The following is a 27,194-nucleotide window of genomic DNA, read 5'->3' as shown; positions in this document are numbered from 1 at the left end:
TGTGGCACCCCAGTGACCCCAGTACTGGGATGAGTAGTGTCCCCCCAAATTCCCATCTACCCAGAACATGTGACTGTGAACTTATTTGGAAACAGGGTCTTCACAGACATAATCAACTAAGGTGAGGTTGTACTAGATGGGAGTGGGACCTAATTGTGTGACTGGTGTCCTTCTGAGAGGAGGGATTTGGACACAGGCACATAGAGGGGAGAAGGGGACAGAGCCTGGAACAATGCATCTACAGGCCCAGGGGCACCAAGGACCGGCAGCACCCAGCAGAAGCTGGAAGAGACAGAAAGCCTCCTCCCCTAGAGCCTTCGGAGGGAGCCTGGCCCTGCCACACCTTGATTTTGGACTTCTGGCCTCCATAACAAGGGGAGAATGAATGTTGTTTAAGCCTCCAGTCTGTGGTCGTTTGTTACAGCCGCTGCTGGGTACTAACTCACCCTTGAGAGTGTGGAGGTCACCAGCCTAGTGCAGACCAGCCCCTGGGGGGCCAGAGACTTGCCGCGGACTCAGGCATTTGGGGGGAGCTGGAGTCAAGGGGCAGCATCTGGGTTATCAGGAAAGGGAAGGCAGAGGCTGAGGGAGGCAGGGGAGGAAGGAGGAGGTGCATGTGTTTTCCGAACCCCGAGAGTAACAGCCATACTTACAGTTGGGCCCAGAATGAAAGGCCCCGAGCGGCTGGGCTGTGGGGCTCCCTCGGGTGTGCTGGCCCCAGAAGAAGCCCTACACGGACACCAGGGAAGCATGTGCACACCCCACAGGGTTGCAGACAGGCACACCGCTGCCAGTGGCCCAAAAGTGACCACGGCTAGCAAAACACAGTCTTTGAAAAACAAAACCAACCAAAAAATAAGTATTTGGCTCCGTAAATCTCCATCATAAGAAACCACTCTAAATGGTCCCCGAGCTTTGTACAAAGCCTGGTGCTGGGCATCCTCCAGGGGCTCCGGCCCCAGAGCCCTACCCAACACACCAGCCCAACACAATCCTGTCGGGTGCTTTGGAAACACAGCATGAAATGGTACACAAGGCATTTTAAGACACTGGAGTTTATTTCCTATGGACGTTTCTTTTTTAAAAAAAATATAATAACTTAGTTTGCATCTTACAACATTTCCAATCAGTCAGGGAGTCCTTGGCCAGGACCTCGTGGGGTCAGACGTGGCTTGTGCGCCGGGGAGCCCAGGTCCGAGCGCCCGCTGTGGCAGCAGCGGTGGCCACCCACAGTCACTCTGTGCCCATCTCGCAGGGGTTCAGGCCCTTCTCCTCAGCATCCTTGTACATCCTTTGGAAGTCCTTGAAGCGCGGGGCGCAGCCAAGGTGGGCCTCCCCGAAGTGTATGGGGCCCGTGAAGAGGAACTCCCCACGTCCGGGCCTCACACCGCACTCCAACAGCGTGGTGACATGCCCCCTCCAGCCACCGCCCTCTGGGGCTGGCCGGAAGACAGTGCTCTTCTGCCGGTACAGCCGGTTCACGTGCAGGTGGATGGCGGACTCCTGCTGCTCTGGTTCGTGGGTGACGTCCTGGATGGAGCCTCGGACGACTACGGAGGCAAGAACACGGGAGTCAGTGGGGTCACCAGGGGTGACCCTGCGGGGGCTGACCCTGAATTCTGCATTCCAGAAATCCCATTAGAAAGACCAGTTCAGACATTTGAGGCCCTCTAGGGGTTGTCCCTGCCACTCAGACTCTGTCAGGGATAACAGCCATATAAGTGGGGAGAAACAGAAGACAGAAGTCACATTGTGTGCATCAACGTTTCAAGTTAGAACAAGATACAACCGCAATTAACACACAACATCTACTGCCGCCCTGTATCCAGGTTGGACAGAAACGGGGCAGCTCAGAGGGGAGGGGGTGATGGGAGGGAGCTGGGCAGAGCAGGCCCAGGGCAAGGTCCCCCATCCTCCAGATGCAGGACCAAAACGTGGAAAGGAGCTCTGCACTCCCACCACACTACTGCCCTCCGAGCTGGAGGTGCTCAGAGCAGGGTCCAGCCGGGCTGCCTTCCCCCCGCCCAGAGTGCTTCCCCCCCCCGCTGCCCAAGAGCAAAAGCACGCAGCTGAGTCCTGATCTCAGCCCCGGGGCCCCCAGGCTCCTCAGACCCCCAGGACCAGGAACTCCTGCTGGAGCGTCCACAGGGGCCCAGAGGAGAGCAGGACTCTGAGGTGAGGCTAGACCATGCCTTGGAGGAAAATGCTCAGTGACCACCTTGAAGAGGACTCCCACCCCTCTCATCCGGCACAGATCCGTCCCTCCCCTATTACACCTCCAAGCCCAATGCCCTCAGCCGTCTCCTCCCCAAGCTGAGTGCCAGCACTGGAAGGCCCTCCCAGGCCCAAGCGGGGCTCTTGACATGTGGCAGGAGCACGAGGACACTTACCGAAGTCGCTGGTGCAGACCGCCAACAGCACCTCTGTGTCGCTGCAGGGGCGGCACGGGGCTGCGGGGAGAGAACAGGGTTAGGTAGGAGTAGGGTCTGCGGGACACAGACCCCGCTCACACCCACCAGGTCCCATAAGAGCTCTGACCTCAGGGAACAGGACAGAGGACCCAACCTCGGCCACCACACGGGGGGCGGGGCTGATGAATCCAGGGAACCCCAAGCTCAAGATGTGGCTATGAAGGGCGTGCACCGCACCCCGAGGGACAGTGGGCATCCGTGCTGGTCCCCACCTAGCTTGTTGGTGCAGCAACTGCTGGGCCCCGGGGCAAACCACTCTCCCAGGCCCATCACCAACGGGAAACCAACCTGAGCTGGTCGGAAGCTACGTCCCCCACACCAGCCTGGCTGAGAGTCGCCTCCTTCCCAGCCTCCACAGCCACACCAGCCACTCACACAACACCTGTTCCCCAGGTCCCCATCTGTAGCCGAGACCAGAAGGTCAGGGCACTGGTTGCCGAAGGTGTCGGTGAGCATCGAGGGTCACGTCTGCAGGCCGAAGCCATGGGGCTCTCGTCCAAACAAGTCCCAGCCATCAGCACAGCCCCCTTCCCCAGACCCCTGACCTCAGACCAGATCACTGCCTGCAAACACCGTCTACGGCAAGCCTGGTTCACAGAATCCCCAAACCCCCATAGCCTGGCGGGGCGAGGGTGGGGGCTGGCTTCCTCCAGCCAAACCAGGCCCCACCCCACTAACTTCTGCCCCAGCACAGCCCTCACCCTAACTTCCTCAGATTGGGTGAGGCCTCAAGAAAGGCGGGGGGGGCACAAGCCTCTGGCAACTCCCCCCAGACCACGGCACTCCTAACCCAGCACTGGATTTGGGAGGACACAGCATGAATTGGCAGTCACACTGCACTTTTCAAGGCCTCTGCCCCCTGGCCGCTGAGTCTCTAGAGTCTGGCACAAATCCTCCCAGCTCAGGCAAAGGTTAGGTATGAAGTCTTGCTGGAATAAGATCACCTTCTCAAGGCCCCGGAACGTCCTGGCTTTGGCATTTGCTGGCCCTCACACGCGAACTGGGTAAGCAGTCACCTGCACCCTGGCGGCAGCAGACTCGAGGCCTCGGGGGCAAGGCCAGGCACCGAGCAGCTAGAGCTCAGAGAGGCCTTCTGGGGCGCGGGGCACAGGGTCTGTGCTGCCCTAGGCAGCACGGGGTCTCTGCGGACCCCAGGGGGTGGACAGGAGTTTCCAAGCACTGGCCCTGGTGGTCCTGCCCTGGGCAGGGGAGGATGTGTGTGCCCCAGGCCAGCTCAGGGGGACGTGACTCATTGGCCCACACACTGCCTGCCGCTTCTATCAGGTTCTCGGGAACCTGGCGAAGCTACAGGACTAGCAGAGCCGGTTGGGTGTGTTGAAGCCTGGCCAGCCTGGCCAGCCTGGCCGAGAGGATGTCCTACCCAGCTCCAAATCCCAAAGACTGCTGCCCACCTGGGGCACTTTGCTTCCATGTATAGACCCCCAGCCTCAAGGCCTCTCTTAAAAAAGAAGGCAGCCCACTGGGGGGTCCCCTACCCTGCACACCCCTCCAGCGGCCCGCTGCCCACACACATAGGGCATGACGAGGCCGGGCTCTCCAGTTCTGCTCAGAGGCAAGGTCTAATTTCAGCCCCTGTGCCAGGGGGTCAGAGGCGTCATCCCGGGCACCCCTCATAAAGCATCTGCCCAGGAGAGAGGAGCCCCAGCAGAGTCCCTGGGGGCCAGGCCTCTAGACGCTCCAAGTGAGGGTGGGTGGGAAGCTCGGTCCACACAAGCTCTCTAGAGGCACATCTCAGGTTCTGAGTCGGCCGAGACAGACCACAGGCAATGCCCACAAAGGCAGCAGTGGTACAGCAACAGGCCCAGGCCACACCCGGCAGTCAGATACCCGGCCTGGCGGCCCGCAACTCACCAAGCCCGAGAGCTTGACCCTCTCCGTGGACACAGGCCCGGGGACGCCCGCTGAGGGCTACGGAGGAAGGCGGCAAGGAGCCTGTCCGGGGCGGCCACCTACTCACACCCCCACTGCACTGCCGAAGCTGTGGGGGTGCCTGGGGCCCCGGCGGAGGGCAGTCAGCAGCCCGCAGATCCTCCCACCAGAAGCCTCAGGGAGCCGATACCACCACAGCTGAGCTAATAAAGTGCCACCCTGGAGACTTCCCTCATAATTCTGAGTTTTACAAAGCACAGGTCACCTCATTGGAAAATCCAGTCTGTGGATGCCAAGAGAAGCAATCTGGAAACAATTATTAATCGGAGTTGGGCTCATAAAGGCAGTGGAATGTGCTGGTTTCGGACACACTGAATCTCGTTTCCTTGCAGGGGAAGGTGAGGAGGGAGCAGCCAAGAGCCCAGTTGGGTTTACGGTTCTTTGAGAGGGGCTGGCTGAGGTGTGGGCATCTTAGGGAGAGTCTTCCGGAATGTGCACAAAATGAACTGAAGAAGGAAAACACAGGGTCAGGGAGAGCAGCTGGGGCTACTGCAGGGCCCAGGTGAGGACGGCAGGTGCAGGCAGGAGGACGGGAGAGGGCAGGGGGGGAGGGCAGCACGCTTCATGCTAGGCCCTGGCCTGGGACAGGTCTGCAGATGGCCGCACGCTGGTCTGGCAGGAAGGACAACCAGGCAGACACACACAACTTCCAAAGGGAAAACTGTGCATGAGGACATCCGCTGGGGTCGTCACTACAGCCAGTGACAGGTGGCAGGTTTGGTGGGTGCAGCACTGCACAGGGAGGGGACACGGCCGGCACGGGGCTGGTGTGAGCTGAGGCCCAGCTGCCACATGAGGTTCTGGAGCCTCCTCCTCTTTCACCACAGCCAGCTGCGGGCCGGTGCCACCCCGAGGTGGTCAGCCACCACGGGGATATCTCAATCTCCCCCACCTCTCCTCCTGGCCTGTTGCCACCCCACCCTGCTCCTGCTGAGAAAGCAGGTGGATGCCACACGCTTTCATCCCAGGAGTGCAGAGATGGGCGAGATGAAAGATAATTACAGAAAATAAACGATCCTTTGGGGGGAAAATCTCTTCTCTCCTTTTCTGCTTCTAGGACATAATGAGGCTTCTTTCGACTTCTGCTGACCTTTGCCACTCACCCCCCACAGCCCATCAGGGCCACCACCAAACCGAGAGAGCTCCTTAGTGGGGGGCTCGGTACCCACCCAGCCCACCCCTCGGGCATCATTCACCACCCCCCCCCAACACATCAAACACAGCAGGTTTGACCAGGGAAGGGGGATGGAGCACACTGGAAACCGCGTGACTCGGGCTACCGGCCAGCAATGCCAATAACTTTCATGCATTAATGGCCAGCACCATCCCCTCTCGCTGTGGGTCTAAAATGCCACTGTCTTCCCACCTCATCTGCTCAAGGAAGCCTGCTCTGGGTAGGCATCACATGGACCCCAAACCCCAAGCCCCAGAAGGTAGATGTGGCCAAGCCAGTAAGCCCCTGCTGTTCGGCTCCCAGAGGAATAAAAGAACAGACTGGAAACAGGGGTCCACCTGGGCTGCCCCAGGCAAACCAAGGAGAATGTTTGTCTCCACCCCCTAGAACCAGACAGAGCAACCCCCTGCCATCCTTCACTGGCCACCACCACACATCCCCAACCCTACTGGGCAACAGAGGGTCCTGGTGTGCCTGCTTCCCCACGTACACCAGGGCTCTGGGGAGGACGGCCCCCAGACAGCCCGGCCGGGTTCCAGGAGTGGCCTAGAGTTTCATCCATTAGTTAGCTGGATCTGGCCACTTGCCCACCTTTCGTGTCCTGCCAGAGTTTTTCAGCAACTGCGTTACTCAGATGCCCCGGTGAGGCCCATGGAGGAGGAGGAGGGGGAGGAGGAGGGCAGGGTGGGGAAAGGAGGCTCAATCCCGCACCCCCCCCCCCACCCCTCAGGTCACCTCCTACCACCCACCCCTCAATCTGTGCCTGTAAGGAGTGGCCTGCCTCTCCATTCTGGCCTTTTCTTGGGTGTCAGTGCATCTCAGACCATACCAGGAAGCTGGTTATTCAAGTGCACACCAGGCGACCGCACTCACTGCAAACACTCCCAAGCGGGACCGTCCAGGGCCGTAAGGCTCACACACATCTCTCATCCGGGAGCCTCTCTGTTTTCAAGTCAGCACAAACTAGAAGCTACTATGAGTCACCAGTGAGGGAGAAGGCTCATCCACCTCCTCAGCAGGCAGGATCACTGACTGCCCAGCCCACAGGCACCTGCACACCTCCACGTCACAGGTGTCCAGCCTCCAGCTTCACCCAAGTTTCCTGCAGCTGCGGCCAGGGCCAGAACAGGAGAGAGCCAGGAGCCACGCACTACCATCTGAGAGCCTGCCTGGCCCGGCAGACATCATTGCTGCCAGATGGCTGGCACTGACATTCCACATTACATACCCATTCCTTTGGCATTAAAGGCTTAGGAGCCCATCCCCTGATGAAAGGCAAACACCCCGGGGAGAAGGACGCACGAGCCTCCCCAGAGCCCCGCCGCCCCTTATCTCCCTCAGGCTGAGAAAGTGCTGAGCCCCCAGGAAGGGCCCAGAATCTGTGCCTGTTTCCATCCCAGCTCCTAGAACCCCACACACATCTGAGTCCCCCACCCCCAGTTCTGACAGTTGCTAAGTTTCTGGGCTGTCCCAGGCCTGATTCCTGGCCAACACACAGACGCACATTCATACCCCACTATCCACGGGGTGCCTGGATCCCTGTAGGCGCCGGGTCTAAACAGACGCTCCAGGGCCCAGTGGGCATATGTCAGGGGTGGGGGAGAGGTAAGAAGGGAACCCCTGGGCCACCCAGACTGCCCAATGTCCAGCCACAGCTGAACGTCCTACATGGGGTCTCGAGAGATGCACAGAGGGCAAGCAGAGGCTGTGACCAGACAACCCACCATCATGCAGGACCTTGTCCCGGCAGCCCCATTGGAACCTAGGACAGCCCAACCACTGATCCCACAGGCCTCTCCCAAATCTGCTCACTGTCCTGGCCTGAAAACAGGGACCAGGGGAACCTGGGGTGCACAGACCCTGCCCACAAGGAGAGGGAGAGAGACTAAGTCTCTGGTCCCCGAGGGCGGAGCCATGGTCTCTGAGTCATCCCAGCCCATGGCCACCCTTGTGCATTTTCCTTCTGGACAAATGGAAGCGCTCAGGTGCCCAACAAAGAAACAACTGGCTACACAGGCAGCGCCAGCATCTGGTAAGAATGACCCACCAGGTGGAAGGAAGCTCAAGCCACAAGAGAACAGGGACCAGCAGCAAGTATCTTTAAAAGGCCATCAACATTCAATCAGTAAGAGGCGTCAGTGGAGCATGGGACTCCTGATCTTGGGGTCGTGAGTTTGAGTCCCACGTTGGGTGTAGAGATTACTTAAAAATAAAATACTTCAAAAAAAAAAAAAAAGAAATTGTTAACAAGTTTCTAACATCTGCTTCACTCAGCCACAAGCGTTAAATTCAGTGACTGGGTTTTTCCAGATTTTGTTTTTACTATTAGTTTATCTCTAGGTCCCCTACAGCGAGGCTGGGGTACCCTCCTCTAGCTCTCTAACCCACCCTCCTATAGCTGGTCATCAAGATAAAGGCTGTTGTGGTTAAAATATCATTCAGGTCCTGAGATTTACAGCAGCTTCCAGTGCTACCTTTCCAAGTGGGGGGTCCTACCCGGGCGGCTGGCACTGGGAGGGGGGTGGAGGTCCTACCCGGGCAGTTGGCACTTGGAGGGGGGCAGCGTCCTACCCGGGCGGCTGGCACTTGGAGGGGGAAGGGGGTCCTACCCGGGCAATCCTACACTGAAGTTCTCCAACACACCGGTTTAGTTTGAGAGAGACTGAAGGTTTTGAAAACTGATCTGAGCCAAGAATCCAGAACGATAAAATGCAGATTCACATACAGGAGAAAAGTCTACATTTCAAATCCTAGCAGATCTGTTTTACTTGAATTAAACATCTCATTTACTAAAATGTGGAGAATTATACTATTCTTGGAGACGACCCACCCCTCAAACCAGGTGTCTCTGCCTTAGCACTGCTGCCACTTGGGCCCGGGTCACTCCTTGTACTGGGACCGCCACATGTACTGGGGGTGGTAGCAGCATTCCTCCCTGGCCTGCACCACTCAATGCCATGGCACCCCTACCTGCCCATCATCCGGCCCAGCTGGTCACCTGGAGAATGGCCTTCTTGGAACCTACTCACAGGACAATCCAAGCTCACACCCCCTCAACCAGAAGGCGCCTCGCCACAACCAGCTTCGGGACTGACCCAAGTGGTACACTAGGACCCCCACCCCACACACTTGGACCCCAGGAGGTCATCTATGCCTTCGAGCAAGGGCCACGCTTGGCATGGGTGTCTATATAAGACGAGGACTTCAGTCCTTGTTCATGGCACATGGGGCGAGACCCGCCCCACGCGAGAGCTCTGGGGCCACTCACTCCTCCTCAGTCTCTGTCTCTGGAACTTTTCAGAGACCAACGCCACCTTCCACACAGGGCCCTGCCAAGCTGTCTGCCAACTCACAGTCCCCACGTGCACACACACACCCTTTGCTGCTGAGGGGACTCCTGCCAGCACCACAACGAGAAGGGCTCTGCGGTGGAGAAGGTTCCTCGAGGGCCGGCCTCACGGGAACCCCTGAGAGGTCCTCACTTACCTCACTAACCCGGGTGAGCTCCTGTGCCACCTGACTCGCCCACCCCCCGCTCCCCCCCCACACACAGCCCCTCTCCTGGCATGCTGCCGTTGTCTCCACTCCACATGGGGTGGCCCTTGTAACACCCACCCACAAAATGCCTCCGGAAGCTGGGACCAGCTCCACAATTCAGGTCAGCAAGGCTCTGCACCTCTCTGGAGAGTGAATCACCCTTGGCTCCCACCCAAAACTCGACGTGTCAGAGGCTGCAGCTGATGTCAAAAACACACAGCCAATCCACATATCAGAAGAAACACAGGGGCGGTGTGAACGGCCACAGCACCCATTTCCGATTACAGTCTCGAGCACAGAAGAGGAGCAGGGAGCCAGGACCACACCCCATCACGGCTCTCAGGTCCGACCTATGGCCGTTCTCAGGGCACGTGTGTTCACCCTCCTCAAACACGCCTCCTGAGACTGTGTTGTTTCCCCACGTGCAAAACACCCACAACACTAACGGGGCCACACACGTCCAATGCCCATCGCACGGGGGGCCCGTCTGCCAGCAGCAGGCGGGTTCTCACAGAGACCGTGGGAGGGGAACACTGCCCTCCCCGCCCCGGAGGTTGCCACTCACCTGACTGGGCACGCAGGTCTGACTCCGCGTGCCGGCTGGTCAGCTCGTACTGGAAACCCGTGGTCCTCCGGCTAATGTCCTGCTGGGGCGTTGCCTCCACGAACAGGCCCCGCTGCTCGAAGCCAAAGCAGTGCACCTGGCGGGGCCCGCGGTCCCCGTCCCGCACCAGCAGCTGCAGCTCTCCAGTTTTTTCCAAATAAATATTGGCGCCCGAGGAGTCCCTGAGGGGCTTGATGCACAGAGTCAGGTGTCGTCGGGAGGGCGGGAAGGTGTTGGGCCGCACGTTGACGATGAGAGCCCCAGTCGGGTACATCCACTCCACAGAGCCCGCCGAGCACCGTAGGTACACCTGCTCCACCTCCTTCCTGTGGGCCTCGTGCGTCAGCCCGCTGCAGAGGGGACACGCGTCAGCCGGGGCCCGGCACCCCACATGTACCCGCCTGGGGGACGCCCGCCCAGGTGCATGAGCAGCCCCTCACCCACACGCGGGCTGCCACCACCTCTGCCCTGCTGCAAGGGGCCGTTTCCAGGGAGCGACAGTCCCCTCCGGCAGGCCTGCCCCAGAGAGTCACGGTGAGACGGGCCCACGCCCTGATGCGCGTAGACAATGTTTGTCTCAGACCCTCTCAGCACCTCGACGCTCCATCTGCCAGCCTTCAAGGCTGCAGCACTGGGCGCCCATGCCCTTGGGGCTCCCCGCGTCAGGGTGGCGATGCATGCAATGGGGGAAGAACCACGGAAGGGGGGACCTTCCAGAACACGTTCAAGGACACACCAGCAGGACTCTGGCACAAACCCGAGTTCCAGATGACCAACCGAGGGCCAGGAACGATGGCAGATTCCCACTGAGTGTGAAAACAAGGAGCGGTTCACTTGGTCCAAAGAGTAGCTTTGAAACCAAATAGGAATGTTAGCAGCTTGGGGGGGCTGAAGGTCGTCGGTGACTTTTGTCTTTAGCACCTCACAGATAGGGGCAAGTGTTTCCATTTGCAAACCTGAAGACCCTGCATTGCCAATCGTATCTTTAAAAATAAACTCAAATATCATCACAGCAAATTACAAAAGTAAGGTAATGGTCCTCCATGGGGGAGAGGCATGGGAGGGAATGCGTGAACAAGCCACAGGAGAGAGACGCAAACAGTGAGCAGACCTTTCACCTTCCCAAGGGGAAGCTTCTGCCAAGTTAATCTCACTCCTAATAAATGTTAAATAGGAAAAAATTAAGTCTGTACACTCTTCGTGAGACAGGTCTTGAGTAAAGTCATTACGTTATGTTTTCAAGAAATTGAAACCATCAAAAACGTTAAAGTTTCCCCTACTCAAAATTTTAATGTGAATGTCAGCTTGTGCTGATGGTTACGTCATAACCACCAAGCAGCCCTGGAACTCAACCAATGACTTCAACCAAGTGTTTTATTACATGAAATTTGGTTCTGATCGGATCTCAGACAGGTTCACCCACATTCTTAGGATTTTTATGTGTAATAAACAATGCTATATTCAGAGCCCAGGCCTGGGTGAGTTACCAGAAACCCTTTCTACAGAGGAGAAAACACGTAACATATGGTTTGCATTTACTGTTGGTGACTCATGCTCTGGGCTCCAAAAAACCTCACTTTTCATTCGATGGCCAGCTGTGGGCTGGGGCTGCACAGTCATCCTGCAGACCACATCAGAGGGAGGTGTCAAGGAGGTGACCCCCCCCAACCCCGCTCCCCGCCCCCGCAAGGCCCTGGGTCACTAGCAGCCGGCCTGGCCTCAGACGCCTACCAGAGCCACACACGCAAAACAGACTTACAAATTACAGTCAAATAAAACTCATATAAGCTCCTCTGACACATATGTGTGGACGAGCATAATTATAGTGCTGTGTGAAAAAATTAGACTAAATGGTAAGTGGTTGACACAGATGACTATAATCACCTCTGCTCTCGGGCAGCCAAAACAAACTTTATCACAGTGTCCCTCCTCTCCTGTCTCCATCCTCAAGGGGCAGCTGGACACTTGCCCTGTGCCCAGACACCAATCCTCAAAGCTCTCTCCCCTAAAAACCATCCTGTCCAGGCTTCACTTTCCTCTCCGTCGGGGAGGGACCCTGGGGCTCAAGGGAAAAGAAAGCCCATACCAAAGGCTTCGGATACTTCTCACTAAGTCACTTTAATCCAAACAGTGGACAGGGAAACAGAGAGGTCCACCCCCCACCCATATCTTAGGCAAGGGCAGAGGGAACACTTGTGGGGGACAGATGGCCAGCCCATGGCTGTCCCCAGCCTGCACAGATGACCCTGTACATCTTGTGCACTACACCTGGCTCCATTTATTCATAAGTCACTCGACTATAAGAGGACCAGGAACAACACGAAAGTGGACTTAGAAGAAATGTCCACCCTTTACCTGACGTCTTCACTGCCACCCAGAGAACTGTCTATGCCCATCCCAGGGTCCACGGCCAGCACGCCCCTCTGTTCTGCTCTCCCTCATGTTCTCCTGAAGGACTGAGATCAACAAGACGTGAGCCAGGCACTCAACACAGGAGTGTTCACATAAAGGTCGGTAGCATGTGATGTGCAAGACCGCCACTCAGATGCTCACCGACTCTGATCAGCCTGGGACCCCACTGAGCCTTTAATGAAAGAAATCAAGGACTCCGAGCCTGTCTGGCGCTCACCAGAACATCTAGCTAAATCTCTCACCTCTAGGTTTCCAGCACCACAGCAAACCTGAAAAAGCTTCTGTTTATGCAAAATTGCTGGAGGTGGAAAAATGTGCCACATCTGTGATGTCACTGATGGTGGCATTAATGATTTTCACATGGCATGCAAGTGACACACTAATCAGGCAAAAATAAGATACCTGCTTTCTGATGTGATGAAGCTAGACAGAAAACACTCTGGTTCTAGTCACTCTTACGGAGCTGACAACACTGATTGATCTTGGGCTATTTAAACTAGATTCCTTTATTTCTCAAAAAACAACAACAACAAAGAGCCTGCCAGTGTCACTCCCCAGGGAAGTGTAGACACACCTTCAGGCAAAGGACAGCAAATTCCAAACCGACATGGGACTTTCTGCAGGGGTCAGTGTGGTGGCAGCAGGGTTCTTACTACTCACACCCACAGCCTGGCTCACCTGAGTCACCAGGAGTAAATTATGGTCTCTTGTTCACTTAAGTCAGGAAGAGCTTCGATCAAGGGCGAAACCCAGAGGTTATCACGGGAGTTACCTTTCATCTCCCCACCCAGTAGGAGAGCTAGCCAAGGTATGACAGACCCACAAACCCTGCCGACGGCAGTGGGAAGGTTCGTGGTCCACCTTTACAACCACAGCCTAATAAAGATCAGGGCGCTGTCCTGCCCCTGCACAAGGGACCGAGATTGCAAAACCTCCTGCTTAATTGCTTGGAAACACCCAGACACGCATTTCAGCCTGTCAAATGTGAGTGGCCAGTATCATAAAGAGCAACTCCCTCCCTATCAGGGGATCGGAACGCACCCAGGGTATTGGGGCTCACACCACCCTGTGCTGTCTTTAGAACAGCTCATAAAAAGTCATAAATGTTACAGGAGTCTGCAGGCAAACCAGCAAACCCAAGTTTCCACAGCAAGGATCTGTCAGCTGATCTGCAAGGCATATTGATCGCTAGGGCAGCAATTACAATGGAAGGGGAGCTTATAATCCAGGAATGTGGCCTGGGCCTGTCTTCCGTCCAGATCCCACTGGGACAGCCCCTGCAGCCACCCTCTGCCAGCAGACTCTGCCTTTGCGCTGAGTGGAGGGCAGCTGGAGGCAGTCCAAGACCCGGGGTATGTTAGCAAAGATGGAGAGAGGAGGGCAGCAGGTAAGCGTCCCTGCTTCTCCAGGTAGAAAAGAGGAGGCAGACCCCTGCTTGGTCCAGGAGCTGGTTGGCTCTAATGACCAGCACTCACTCACAGCCCTCTCTGATCCCCAGGAGAGGCAGCCCCCTTCCAGGCACACAGTCCTCAGAGAGCCTGAAAGGGTGTCAGCTCCTCCTCTGGAAACTCAGGCTCCCAGGGTGGGACAGGCTTTCTGTTTCTGATCTGCTGAAGCAGGACACCCTAGACCTCAGTTTAGGGGTGCACTGATTCATCCAGCAGGAGCTGCAAGGCAGGGAGTTTAATTAGGAGCGTGGGGGAAAGGGCAGCCCTGGAAGAGTATGTCAGAGTCAGAGGCTCCCAGCCAGCCCTGTGCTGGCGCCAGCATTCTGCAGGCCAGCCCTCCCCCAGAGCTCCAAGCTCGTGGCCCCAATCTTAGCAGCCCTGCATCCCAGCTCTGGTGTGCGTGCAAGGGAGGGAGGGCACCACTGGCCCGATCTCTGGAGCCCAGAACCCCGGCTTCCACGGTGGGAAGTGGGGAGCAGAGAGCAGGGCGATTGCCAGCCTCCACAGAGAACTGGCTCTGTAAGTATCCAAGATGACCAGCGGCCACCCTGCTCACACAGAGCCCAGCACCCTGGCACAACCCCCCAAGCTTCCCGGAAAAACTGTCTTCACTCAAAAAAAACCCGTGACACCCTCCCCCCCCCCCACCTCCCGCAGCAGCACGAGGTGTGTGCTGGCAGGAGTCTTCCCATCAGGTGTGAGGGCGAAGGGCTCGGGTAGAGGCCCTGCTCCACCGAGCACCCCGACCCCGCGACCCGAGGGCAGCCCCTGCCCAGAGTTCCAGAGAAGGAGATGCGCATCCCTGAAAACTCCTGAACCTGCACCTTCCGCGGCACAAAACCGGCTTTTCCAACTGCGAGCCGAGCCGCCTGCCCGGGGCGACAGCGCCCTGGGCGGATGGCGGTTTCTCACCAAAGTAGCTGTGCCCTCAGGCGCCCCGCCCGCGTATACTTGTGATTTGCAACTCCTTTCTGCTTGTCACACTTCAGTTTAAAAAAAAAAAAAAAGTCCTCGGCTGCCACGGCGGAGGGGCGTGAAGGGGGGCTCCCCGAGCCCAGCGCGCGCGCTGCCAAGGGCGGCCTGACCTTCACCGGGGCCGGGGCGGGGATGCGGGACGCGGCGGGCCCCGCACTCGGCCCGCGCGCACAGGTGTCCGCCCGCGGGTCTCCGCGCGCACGGGAGCGGTCGGCACCCCGGCCGGCGCCAGGGCCCCCGCTCGGTCCTCCGAAGCCCCCGCTCCCTCCCGCGGACCCGCCGGCCCTCCCTTCCCGCTCGGCCCTGAGCGCAGGCCCCGCTCCTCCCGCCCGGGGCGCGCAAGTCCTCGCCGCGGGCAGAGCCGGGAGGGTCGGAGAACCGACCTCCGCCCGCCTCCGATGCGGGGTCCGCGCGGGGCGAGCGGGCTGTCCGGCCGGGACCGACCCCGCCGCGCCGCGGGCGCACCTCTCTCTGGGCGTCCTCCGGGCCAGGGCACCGGGCCGCCGCGGGCTCTTTTGTTCTAGAACCGGGGGCGGGGGCGACGCGGACAGGACTCGGCCTGGAGAGCGGGCCCCAGAGTCCCCGCCCGGGGCCGCGCCCCCGCACGCTCGGCCGGCCGGAGCGGGGAGGGCACGGGAAGGGAGGCCAGCGGCCCCGAGGGCTGGGGGCGCGCCGGCGGACTCACCTCCCCTTCCAGCTGCACCGGTCGCTCGAGTACTGCGCGCCCGCGCCGCCCAGCAGCGCGCCCAGCAACAGCAGCAGCAGCGGCGGCGGCGGGCCAGGGCCCGGGGCGGGGGGCCGCGGCCACAGCTGCCCCGCGCGCCCCCCGGCCGCCCGCGCCGCGCCCCGCATGCTCCGGCTCTGCCTGGCCGCCGACCCCGCGTCCGCGCCTGCCGAGCAGACCCTCCACCCGGCGCGGCCGGGCAGGCGGGGCTCCAGGTCCAGGCGAGTCACGTCGTGCGCCCCCCGCGCACCCGGCGCGGCTGCCCGCCCATCCCGGCCGCAGCCGGGGCCGCTGGAGCCGCTGGAGCCGCGGGAGCCGCGCAGGGAGCTCCGCGCCCGCCGCCGCCACCCGAGCCTCTGAAGCAGACGAGTCAGCGGTCCGCGTCCCGGCTCAGCTGGGGACCCGTCCCGCCCCCGTCCCGCCCCCGCCGGCCGCCCCGCCCCCGCCGGAACTCCGCCCCGTGCGCGCGCTGCGAGTGCTGCGAGCTCCGCGCCCTGCGCGCCCTGGCCGGGAGTCCTGCGGCGGCCCCGCGGAGAGGAGGGGGCCGCCCGAGGGACCGGGAGGAGGGTCCGAGAGAGAGTCCCCAGCCGGGAGAGAACGGGGCAGCAGCACGCGCCCGGCCGGTACGCCGCGGGACGCGGAAGAAACCCGAGACCGCAAGTCTGTGCGACCTGAGCCGGCGCCGGGCCAGCGGGCGCGTCCGCAGCGGCTGCGCCTTGGCCCCATCGCGGAGACTGAGCCGGGAATGGCCGCTGGGCTGCGGTGGGGGCTCCTGGCCGGGCCACTACTACTGTGTGAGCGACCAGACTCCATCAGGGACGTTCCTGATCCAAACCTGTGCTCTGCAGAGGTCCGGACTCTGCCCCGGTCTGCAGCCCCTGCGGGAGGGGAGGAGCCCAGCTGTGGTTGGAGATGAGACCTACCCACTGTTGAGCGCCCCGTGGACTCTAGAGCATCCACGTCCCCGAAGGGCTCTGGGCCGCAGCTCCTCTGCATCGCTGCGGACCTGTGCCCGCTCGTCCCCACCACCCCCAACCCCGGAGTTGGTCTGGTACCTGTGTCCCCAACCTCCCGCTTGATTCTTCCTGGAGACTGTCTGATGCCTTGTTAGGTTTTAGTGGTGTCCTGACCCCTGTGCTCTAGATGCGAGTGCCACCACCACCAGACCTGGCAACCCATACTGGCTCCAGGTATTGGCAGAGGCCCCCAGTCACTAAGACCCCCGTCCTAGCAGGACCCAGCGTGGTGAGTTGGTGAGTACAGTGTGATGAGGCCAGGAGCCACGGCTGGGTCTGCTTAGAGGGTGGATGGGGTCTGCTTAGATGGGTCTGCCATCCAACCAGGTCATCACCCTAGAAGAAGGAAGAGGGAAGGAACCATGGTGCTCCATGCAGCCACCTCTGTGCTCACAAAAGCAGGCTTTTCTGCTTTGCGACTCTCTGGTACTGGTCTGAGCTCCACAGCCTCAAACAGTCTCAAGTGGTGGAGAAATCTGACCTTGTTTTCGTCACGATACATTTCGGGAGGGATTTCAAGTGACCTGTGAGGAGGAGGGTGACTTCCTGCACCTGTTGGTTTGAATGTTTTACCTTTCTCATCTGGTCAAAGGGTTAGAAATGTAATTGGTTGTAGGGATGGAATTGTCACCCTCTGGGGAGGCCTTGTCTTCAGGGCCCCAAACAGCTGGAACTGAGAGCCACCTCAGGAACCCTGGGCGGGAGAGTCAGACCCCTTAAAGGTGGCTACAGTTGAAGGATCTGTTTGGAGAAGCCCTGGTCTGGGCAGGTCAACCACGCGCGCCCCCCCCCCCCCCAACCAGCTACAGCACAAGGTGAGAGCCCTGCCCAGCCTTAAGAAGGGATGTCACCCCAAGGCTCACAGGCAGCTCTGAGGCTGAGGGGCCTCCTGCACCCCTCCCCACACCACCTTGGAGTGTGTGCCCTGCATTGCTGCAGGTACCAGGGTGCAGAAGTGCGGGGAGCAATGGGCGAAGTGAAACCACCACCCAGGCCGCTTGGGGGAGGAACCTGCCAGTTGTGAATCTGGAAACTACAACCACTTCTTACCCACAACCATATCTAGGCAGCCCAGCAGCACCTCGCACCCAGGACGCTCCCCATAGTAAAGAAACTGCCCCTGAAGCTCAGTATGCTTGTCAGGGCTCAGGGCCTCACACTGGGGAAGGGGCAGGGGCCGCCTTAGGACACCCGCCCGCCCCCCCATTACAAATGAGTGACAGTGCTAAGGCTTCAGAACTCCCTGGAAACCACTGGACCAAAGGGCAGAGGCCACCCCTGGGGCAATGTGGAGCCAGTTCCTATGCAAGGTTCAGGGCTCTGTGAGCTGAAGAACTGCCAAGCCACCTGTGCCCAGGACCACTTCCCTAAAAGTAGGACAACACAGTGGTGCCTACGGACCTGCAGTTGTCAACATACAGGAACATATAAAACATGCAGGACTGAACAGTACAGCCTTTAGTTAACAATATATCAATATCAACTCATTGGTTGTAACAATCACACATGTTAATATTGTTAACAAGATATTAATAATAGGGGAATGGGCAGACTATGTGGGAACTCTCTGTACTGTCTGCTCAATTTTTCTGTAACCCTAAAATAGGAAGTCTACTAATTAAAAACAAGAGCTCAGGGAGTCATGCCCACCTGGCAGTGTTCTTAGGAAGGGCCTGGCCTTGCTACTCTCAGACCTATGGCTCTGTGACGGGCCCTCCCTTCTGGGGACACAGGTACCTCCGGATTCCTGAGGGTCTCTGAAGCAGGAATTTCCAGATTTCCCTCCTCCTGACAAGCTGACAGCCGCCAGCCAGCTGTGGGGTGGGGCCATAGTAGCAGAACTGGTTCCTGGGGCTTCACTCAGCTCCTGGAGAGGTTTATGCTCTAGCGATCCTTCTCTGTGCCTTGCAGAGTGGGGCTGCTGACCCCTCCTGACCCTGCAGTGAAATGTCCTCATAAATGGGTCCCTGGTGCCCGTGGTGTATGTTTGGGCCTGGGGACAGTAGAGTGAGGTGGGTCATGGCTGTCTGAGGCTGCCTGGGGATCACCTGCCCCACTTCACCCACTAGGGCCTGGTTGGGAATAAAGATACCCCGTGGGATTGACTATGATCCAGAAGGGTCCTTGCTGGCTAGGCATGTGGGCTCTCCCTGGCAGTAAGGGCATCCTGGAGTGTGCTCACATGGATGGCTAGGTGTACCTCCCAGTGAGCATTTCTCCAGTTAAATCCAGCCAGGGCCACAGTGGCACCCACAGTGGGGAAGAGCTGGACATCATGGCGTCCAAGCAACATTCGGGGACTTCCTGTGTTCACCACCCTCCAAACACCAGAGGGAGTGTTGGAAGGTAGAGTGCGCACCTGCTCGTGAAGGGGCACTGCCCCCCCACCCACCCAGGTGACAGCAGCCAAGGGGTCCCGGCTCCCACCATCCTGCCTGAGAATCTTCCATGGCCAGAGGAATGGGGCTGGACTCAGTGGTGGCAGCAGCCCCCAGGACAATTCAGTGTGCCCTGTGAGGTTAGTACTCTGGATGGGGGCGGGGTGTGGGTTGCCCTCCAAAGCGCGTGTGGGGTGAGTCTGTGGCCCAAATTCAGGTCACTATCAACCTTCACTCATCACCTTGTCTATTCACTCAAGAAACATTTACCAGATGCCTCCTGGGCATGTTTGCATGATAAGCTCCAGGGCTGTGGCCCCTGACCAGGGCTGGTCTCAGAAGGCAGGATGTGGCCAGGCAGACAAAGCCCCCCACACCCTATGGCGGCAGCAGTGGCCTCCAGCGTGACCAGGACCACGATTACCACCGGACAACACCTGTGGGCTCCCCAGTGTGTACCTGGCCTGGGAGTTTTTGTGGCTTTGGCTACAGGTGCCCACATGTCCTCTCCTCTAGTGGGGATTCGTCACCTAAGGGTAGAGACTTGCTGGAGGTGGGATCTGAGGGGCGGGACACCCTCTCCTTGCCTGTGAGTGTGGGGGCTCGTGCAGGTCCTATGAGGGCAGGTGGACTGGACGCAGACATGGCCTCTCCCTGGTCCAGATCACACAGGCTGTGTGCTCGGTCTGTTCCTGAGTCCTGTTTACCTGCAAAGTGAGTGCTGTGCTAATTCACAGGTGCTGTCGGCTTCATGACGTCACACAAAGCCTCACATCAGGTGGGCATCATAAGCCTGGCTCTTGGTGGAGCTCAGGCCCTCACGTGGGTGCCCCCGCCTCCCCCCACCCAGCCAGCCGGCTCTCAGTGCGACATCTTTGAGCCACTAACAGAACCCAACCACTGTAAACGGTTTTATTTTCTGTCCAGTCTTGAGGTTTTAAAGTATCAGGATGCCTCTTCTGTTATTCAAAATGGCCAGTCACCTGAATCTGCTTGCTGAGGAGAGTTGGCTGCTTCCCCTAGAAACTGGACACTTACAGAAAAATGTTAGAAGGTTTTCCCAAACATGCCCACTTCTCCTTTGACATTTGAAAAATGCCTGAGAACTTTTGCTGATGGCGCTGTCCACTTTCCCCTTGGTCATCTGCGTGAAAACTCCCAGACTCCCGACTGCCCAGGAAGGTTTGAGCACAGACCCAGTGCCTTCCCCATCTCAGCCCCCGGCCTCCCGACTCATTGCTGCCACACTACTTCTCCTCTGAGGTCATTTGTGCTGACCTTCTCATAGGGACATAATTACTATAATTGTGGCCAAACGCTTGTGATTTATGTTTAGCAACTGCGGCAAGCAACATATAATTAGACATAAAACGAGGCCAGCCGGCCTCAACCCTATAACCCTCACCTAAACGCCTCCCTAACCTAATTTGCTGGCATGGTTTGCTGTCTGTGCAGAGAAAGGTAGGAGGAAGAACGTGGGCAGCTGGCTGGATTGGGATCTGAGGGACTCCTCCCATCGCCCACACGGCCACACGCTGGCCGTGGGCTTCGAGTCCAGGCCGACTGGCCAGCATGTGACTCTGGCTAGTGCTGCCCAGAGTTGGTCTGGGACTCAGCAGTGGAAGCTAGCTGCAGTGATATGATTATCCCTGCACCCCACCATTACTGTTGTTGACAACAGCCACTTTGGGCCATCGGGCCTCCACAGCATCTCACTCTGCCTGGCCCTGAACAGACCACGGGCCCCAGGGTGGTGAGTCCACAGCCATCACACCAGTAGCAATACCTGTCCATCTGGATTCCCTCAGCACAGCACCCCAAGGGAAGGAGGGCCCCCTGACCTTCACAGGGTGGACTCAGGAGGGACCAATTACAGTAGAAGGTGAATTTGTATGAGATGTGGACATGACGGCTGGACATCCCAGTGGATCCTAGTGTGGCCGGTCACATGTGTGCATAGGCTGGAACTCTGAGCAACCATGTGCTGAGCCAGGCCTGGGCTGGTCTGGGAGTCTGAGCCTCTGTCTTCAAGGAGTTACGTACCTGAAGGGCTACCATTAGAGCTGGTCTAGGAGAAGGTATAGAGAGGCAGTATACAGGGGGCTGGAATTGAGGAAGGAGGACATGCCCCAGCTAGCAGGAGCCCCCAGGCCCTGGACAAGCCCAGTCCACTCCAGTCTGTGCTGCAGGGACCTGGGCAATAACATTGGTCCAATGGCTCCTGGCTCTGCCCTGAGGGAGTGTGTTGTTGAGGGTCCCCCCCACCCCCACCCCAAGCCTGCCTGCTAGACTCTGGCCTGGCCCACATCTTCTGAACCACAGGGGGATCTTCCCAGCCCTATGTGGAGGGCAATCCCACCTCCTTTCCCCAGGGTGCCAGTGTCCCACCCTCCTAGGTGAACACAATCTCAGGTAAGGAAGACAGGGTATCTCTGGACTCCTGGGCTGGGTTCAGGCCTCAGACAGGTAATCACAGTACCAAGTACACAAAACCCGTGCACCACCTACTTGGTGAGTGTTGCTGTCACAGCTTAGCACCCCTCCCCGTCCGCCCCACCCCCGGGTGGTGATGCTTATGCATTATCCCTCTAGGAAGGCTTCCAGGCTCTCTCCCACACTTCTGTCTGGGCAGCTTCAGGCCAAGCTTCACAGGACTCCCAGCATGTGCATTTCTACTACCCTGCAGCTCCACACAGCCTGTCACGGAGGCTCCCTAAGCAGGGCTGGGATTGTTCCTGTACTCACAGGCTCCAGGGTGGTGACAACCAGAGGGCAGGGTCGTGGTTGCCAAGGGCGGAGGCCTCACCCAGAGACCCAGCTTCTGTACAAAAATGCCAGCTTCAGCTTCCATATCCTCACCCTGCACCAAGTTTGGCACTTGTACTAAATGGTCCCATGTGCTCCTAGTAGGTACTCCCATAAGATTCCTCTAGATGCTCCCCATGCCCTCCAGGAGGTGCTCCCCATGGCTTCCAGTAGATGCTCCCAATGCCTCCTAGTAGGTGCTCCCCATGCCTCCCAGTACATACTCTGCATGCCTCCCAGTAGGTGCTCCCCATGCCTCCCAGTAGATGCTCCCCATGGCTTCCAGTTGGTGCTCCCCAGCCTCCCAGTAGGTGCTCCCCATGGCCTCCAGTAGATGCTCCCCATGGCTTCCAGTTGATGCTCCCCAGCCTCCCAGTAGGTGCTCCCCATGGCCTCCAGTAGATGCTCCCCATGCCTCCCAGTAGATGCTCCCCATGGCTTCCAGTTGGTGCTCCCCAGCCTCCCAGTAGGTGCTCCCCATGGCCTCCAGTAGATGCTCCCCATGGCTTCCAGTTGATGCTCCCCATGCCTCCCAGTAGGTGCTCCCCTGCCTCCCAGTGAATGCTCCCCATGGCATCCAGTGGGTGCTCCTCATTGCCTCCACATCGTGCTCCACAGGGGCTGCTCCCACCTCAACCTCCTGGTTGAACCAGCCTCTGAGGAAAGGACTCGGCTGCCTTCTGGGTAGGGGGGTGTCTGACACAGCAGTTACCATTTTACATCCCAACTGAGCCTCTGAAAATCTGAGGCTGTGTGAGTGTCCACCCAGCACTACAGACTCTGATCTAGCAGCTGTTGGCGTTGGCACATCTCCATGTGTTCTGTGTGCACACATTTGTACATGTTCCACGGGACCATTTGAAAGTTGCAAAGGTCATGACCCTCTGCCCCTACACCCTTGAGGAGTCGCCAGCCGCCAGGACAATGTGTGAGGCAAGACACCGTCCTGGTACCATGAGTTGCACCGCCCCGGGGCTTCATAGGGAGACAAGGTCCCTAAGCCCACTGAGGTGCCAGTTTGCACTTTCTCTGTTGTCCCCAAAACATGCAGTGTAAGGAACACAGCTGGGTCTGGGTGACATGGGAGCTCCGGCCCTGTGGGGGCTCCCTGGGGTTGCCAGAGACCACCATCTCAGGCAGGTGGCCCTGGAGGGTGCTGAGCCATGCCACTGGTATCAGAATTCCCAGCCAGTATCAGTGATACTGCGGGACTGGGGGGATCCTATCCAGCCCCAGACCTCTGCACCCACACACCATGGCCTGTCAGCATCAGAGAGCCCAGGAACCTGGGCGTCTGGAGCAGAAACAGAGGTGAGGACTCCAGGCTTTCAAGGGAATGAGGTGTGAAATCCCCAATAAAAGGAGAAGGCCCTCCGGCTGGACCTCAGGGGACTGGGTGAGTCCCACCCTCAGTGCCAACGGCACAGGCCAGGGTTGGGGGTGGAAGACGCAGTGGACCGGCCACGGTGGAGGCCCTGCCCGGAACTGCCCAGCTGGACGAGGTTTGCCCTCCACGGGCCCAGCTGGGAGCCCTGGGGACAAGCCCTCTCTGGGTCAGCTCTGGGCCACGCTACAGTGACTCGGCCCAGGAGAGCAGGCAGGGACTGCTATAGAATACCCTCGTTGGGGGCTCTCCAGGGGTGGGGAGGGGGCTGGCTCCCACCCGTGCAGTCTCCATTCCACACGCCCAGCTCTGCAGAGAGGCCATAGCAGGCTGCTGCCTGAAGGAGGGGCTGAGTGTGAGCCGCAGGACTTCATCCCTTTGCAGTGGGGGTGCCACTTGAATGGGCAGCCCCACCCAGAACCAGGAGAAGCAGGCAAAGCCAGCCTTGGAGGACAGGTGGTGGCCAGCTTGCTGAGTCTGTCCGGACATGGTGGTGGGAAATCCAAGTGGGCCTCACCTTCCTTGGGTCCGAGATTCAGGCTGGACAAGGAAGGGCCTCCAGAGCCCCATGTGGGATGGTTGTGAAGTGGGAGTCCTGGGGGCCTGGGGGAGGGTCCAGGGGTGTAATCACATGTGCTTGGGCAAACCTTAGAGACAGTGGTGAGAGGAGTCAGGCAGGCGTGGGGGGAGGGTCAGGTGCTGGAACCTTGCTTGGTGAATGTGGGGGAAGGTCAGATCATGGGCGTGGCTTACAGACATTTGCACCTAAGGTCACCAAATGCCATAGGCAAGGCCAACCAGGCAGTGACTGGATTCCATTACAGACTCATTCTTCTGGCCTGATTTGTGCACCCCTTACAGAAGCTAGGAAACACTTCTTCAAGAACCTCTACCGCATGGGCTCTGGGAGCACGGCAGGGTGGTGAGTTTGCCCCAAGAAATGAGGTGCTGGGTTGGGAAGAGTCCTGTGCCCCTCACACACAGTTAGGGTTAGGGTTGCACCCCACAGAACACCCCAGTCCCTGCACTGCCTGAGGACCATAAGGGCCATACGGCCCCTCTGAGGCAGCTACCTGCATGACAATGTTCAGGACGTCCCTCTGCATCTAGACCTATGACCAAGGTCTCAGCGGGCCCTGAAGACGGGGTTCAGAGTGTGCCTTGTGAGGAAGTGGGCTGCATTCCAAAAGAACTACCTGAGTTGTCTAATCTATGCACAGAATGTGTGGGAATGGATAGAATGGAAGGAAGGTAATGTTGGATCAGGTCAAATTCAAAACAGTTGACATGGGCTCACCAAGCAGAGACTCTGTGTTAACACTGCAGTTTGGGGTTAGGGTTAGCACTGACAGCCTGGGTGGCTGAAACGTGGACCAAAGGATGGCCACAGTGAGTGGGTTAGAAATGCCTGAGCTGCCCTGGTCCAATGTAGAAAAAGGGACCCAAAGGATTAGGGATGTTGGAGTGACTCGGTCATTTAAGACCAGTTCACCTACATGGAGCTTCCAGAAGATGCAGCTTCCCCCAAGGCTGTGAGGAGTGAATGTGTGAGGTGACCCTAGCACCCTGAAGAACTCTGTGGTCCCTCCATGCAGGTCAGAGCCTCCAGAGGGGACCACACCAGCTCAAGTAACCTGAATATGACAGAGTACTTGGATCCTGGGGTGGCAGGGACACTCACCTGCCAAAGGCAAGGTGGGCGTGGTTCCCCGGGTGGACAGCAGAGTGGAAGCAGCAGTCACAAGGACTCACAGAGACCTGTGGTGTTGGCTGGTTGGTCATGGCAAGGCTAGATGTCAAACACACAGGAAGCCCAACGAATTCTCACTTGATCTACTTAAGCAGAGAAGTTCTGGGTCAAATGTGGGAAAGTCTGACATTAATCATAAAAAAACAGAGTCCTGGCCCCTCCATCAATTCTCAGACCTGAGCCAGTTATAGACACAGAACACCTTGAAGTGGGAGAGGCAGGGTTCCCTCAAGGAAGGTCCTGGAGCATCACTGAACTGTAATCTTTCCCCGGTCTTCACCTTCTGTGGCCTCTCATCCAGGGAACTGTGCTCTGGGGAAAAGGGAATAATCAGAGCTTTCTGGGACCACCAGTTACAGATTTTGAACAGACACTGACTCCAAGGGACCCAGACCATCACAGTGGTCCAGCCAGAGTGGGGGCTCCTGGAGGCCAGGTGGTCCACAGAGTTTTAGCCCATGTCTGTCTCACAGAGGGTCTGGTGTGGCCCTGAATGCACCCTGTGTTTACTTCCCCAGTTCCAGAATGCTTGATTGGGATCAACACACCCAGCAGCTGTCCACGTCCCCACACCGGTTCCCAGACCTGTGTAGTGAGGCCTATTTGGGAGGGAAAGGCCAAGTAGGGCCACTAGAATCATCTCTACTGGGAAAAGAGTAAGCCCAAAGCAGCCCATACTCCTGGAAGGATTGTGAGATTAGTGCCACCATCGAGGACGTGGATGGTGCAGGTTCCCCTATTTGGCCTGTGCAGGAGGGTCCTGGAGAGTGACAGAGGGCCATCGTCAGCTCAGCTGGGTGGTGGCTGCCCCAGTGGCAGCTGCTGCCCTGGCTGCACTTTCATCGCTTGAGCAAATTAACACAACCCTGGTGCCCGGAGTACAGCTACTGCCCTGGGGAGATGCCTGTCTGTCCACCCATGCCCGCAAGGCCCCAGGAGAAGCTTGCTCTCAGCTGCAAGGCCAGACATGCACCTTCACTGTCCAACCTCGGGGTAACATCAACTCTCCAGCCCTATGTCATAATTTATTTCACAGGGACCTCGATCGCTGTTCCCTTCCACAAGATCTCACACTTGTCCATGATACCGATGACGTACTAGCAACAACTCTAGACTTACTGGTAGGATATCTGCATGACAGAGGCGGGAAATAAGTCCAACAATAATTCAGGGGCCTCCCTCCTTGGTGACATTTCTAGGAGTCCAGACGGGTGGGGCACGTGGAGATATCTCTTCCGAGGTGAAGGGTTAGCTGGCACCCCCTGCAACCAAGAAAGAGGCATAACACTAATAGGTCTCTGGCTTTGGGAGGCAACATATTCCTCCTTTGAGTGTGTTACTCCAGCCAATTTACTGAAGGGCCAAAAGTCTGCTCCTTTCGAGAAGGCCCTGGGGCAGGTCCAGGCTGCTGTTTGAGCTGCTCTGTCACTTGGGCTGCGTGATCCAGCAGATCCAATGGTGCCCGAAGCATCAGGGGCAGATGGGGATGTGGCGTCCGCCAAAACCTCCAGCACATTCTGTGTGTGTTATTGGAGGAAGGCAATCCTTGCTTCAATCCACCAGTTCCCCACCTGTAAATGGACTTGATGAAAGCACAGTATGGACCCCACAGGGGCTGTGGGTGGCCCGGGTGGAGCATGCATGGCCAAAGGGTGGGTGTGGTTCCCATTTTCGTTTGTGATTCAGGAGCACAGACAGCTCCTTCCCTCTGTCCCCTCCAGCGTCCAGTCCTGACCGCTCAACCCCGAGCAGCAGTGGCCGCAGGAACTGCTGGCATCTGTTCTAGTGGAGAGTGTGTGTGTTGGGGTGGGGGTGGGGGATGCCTGAGTCCTGCTGCTCATGCCTGTGGGTGCGTTGCCTTCCCACAAACCCCTCGACCCTGAGCAGCCACCTATGTGCCAGCTTTGTGTCATGAGGAAGTGACATGGAAAAGCCTAGAGAGCTCATGAAAATGTTGTCAGTCCTATTCCTTAACCAGGAGGGTAAATAAACTTATTGGGGAAAAAATCCATTGTGCCAGAGGAACTGAGAGGAAAAAGAGCAATTTCCCCTTCATCCTGGTCCTGTCCTGCAACGGTGGGTCTCCGTCCCCTTCGTGTTACAGGTGTGTGTGTGCACGTCTTGGGCATGTGAACACGTGTGTGTACACGCCTTGTGAGTGAATGTGTGTTGTGCATGTGCGTGCGTGTACCTGTGTGTGTACATGCGTCGTGTGTGTGTGTATGCATCCACATGTGCATGTGCAGGCGGGTGTTTACGTGTGTGCATGTGCATGGATGATCGTGTGGGTGGTGCGTGTGTGTATCTGTGTGTGCACACGTGCCGTGTGTGTGTGCACGTATGCATCCACATGTGCATGTGCAGGAGCATATATTCATGTGTGTGCATGTGCGTGGATGATCGTGTGAGTGTGGTGTGTGTGTGCGGGTACATGCCTTGTGCGTGTGTGTGCGCACGTGCGTGTATCTGTGTGTGTGCACACGTGTTGTGTGTGCACATGTGCATCCACATGTGTACATGCAGGAGCGTGTAGTCATGTGCGTGCGTGTGCATGGATGACCGTGTG

At 58.1% G+C, this 27,194-nt stretch overlaps 1 protein-coding gene across 1 annotated transcript; it reads right to left on the bottom strand.

The window, feature by feature from the left end:
- Window positions 1-1,039: 1,039 nt before the first annotated feature.
- METRNL (meteorin like, glial cell differentiation regulator) lies at window positions 1,040-15,663 on the bottom strand. The gene is made up of 4 exons (XM_023244384.2): window positions 15,257-15,663; window positions 9,698-10,086; window positions 2,391-2,450; window positions 1,040-1,550 (listed from the first exon to the last, which is right to left on the bottom strand). Exons 1-4 carry the CDS (start codon window positions 15,421-15,423, stop codon window positions 1,234-1,236), a joined length of 933 nt encoding a protein of 310 aa, XP_023100152.1. The 5' UTR covers window positions 15,424-15,663; the 3' UTR covers window positions 1,040-1,233.
- Between the last annotated feature and the right edge of the window lie 11,531 nt (window positions 15,664-27,194).

This window comes from Felis catus, chromosome E1 (assembly GCF_018350175.1).
Source record: "Felis catus isolate Fca126 chromosome E1, F.catus_Fca126_mat1.0, whole genome shotgun sequence".
NCBI lineage: Eukaryota > Metazoa > Chordata > Mammalia > Carnivora > Felidae > Felis > Felis catus.
Note: the sequence above shows the minus strand (reverse complement) of the source record. Positions and strands in the feature narration are given on the sequence as shown.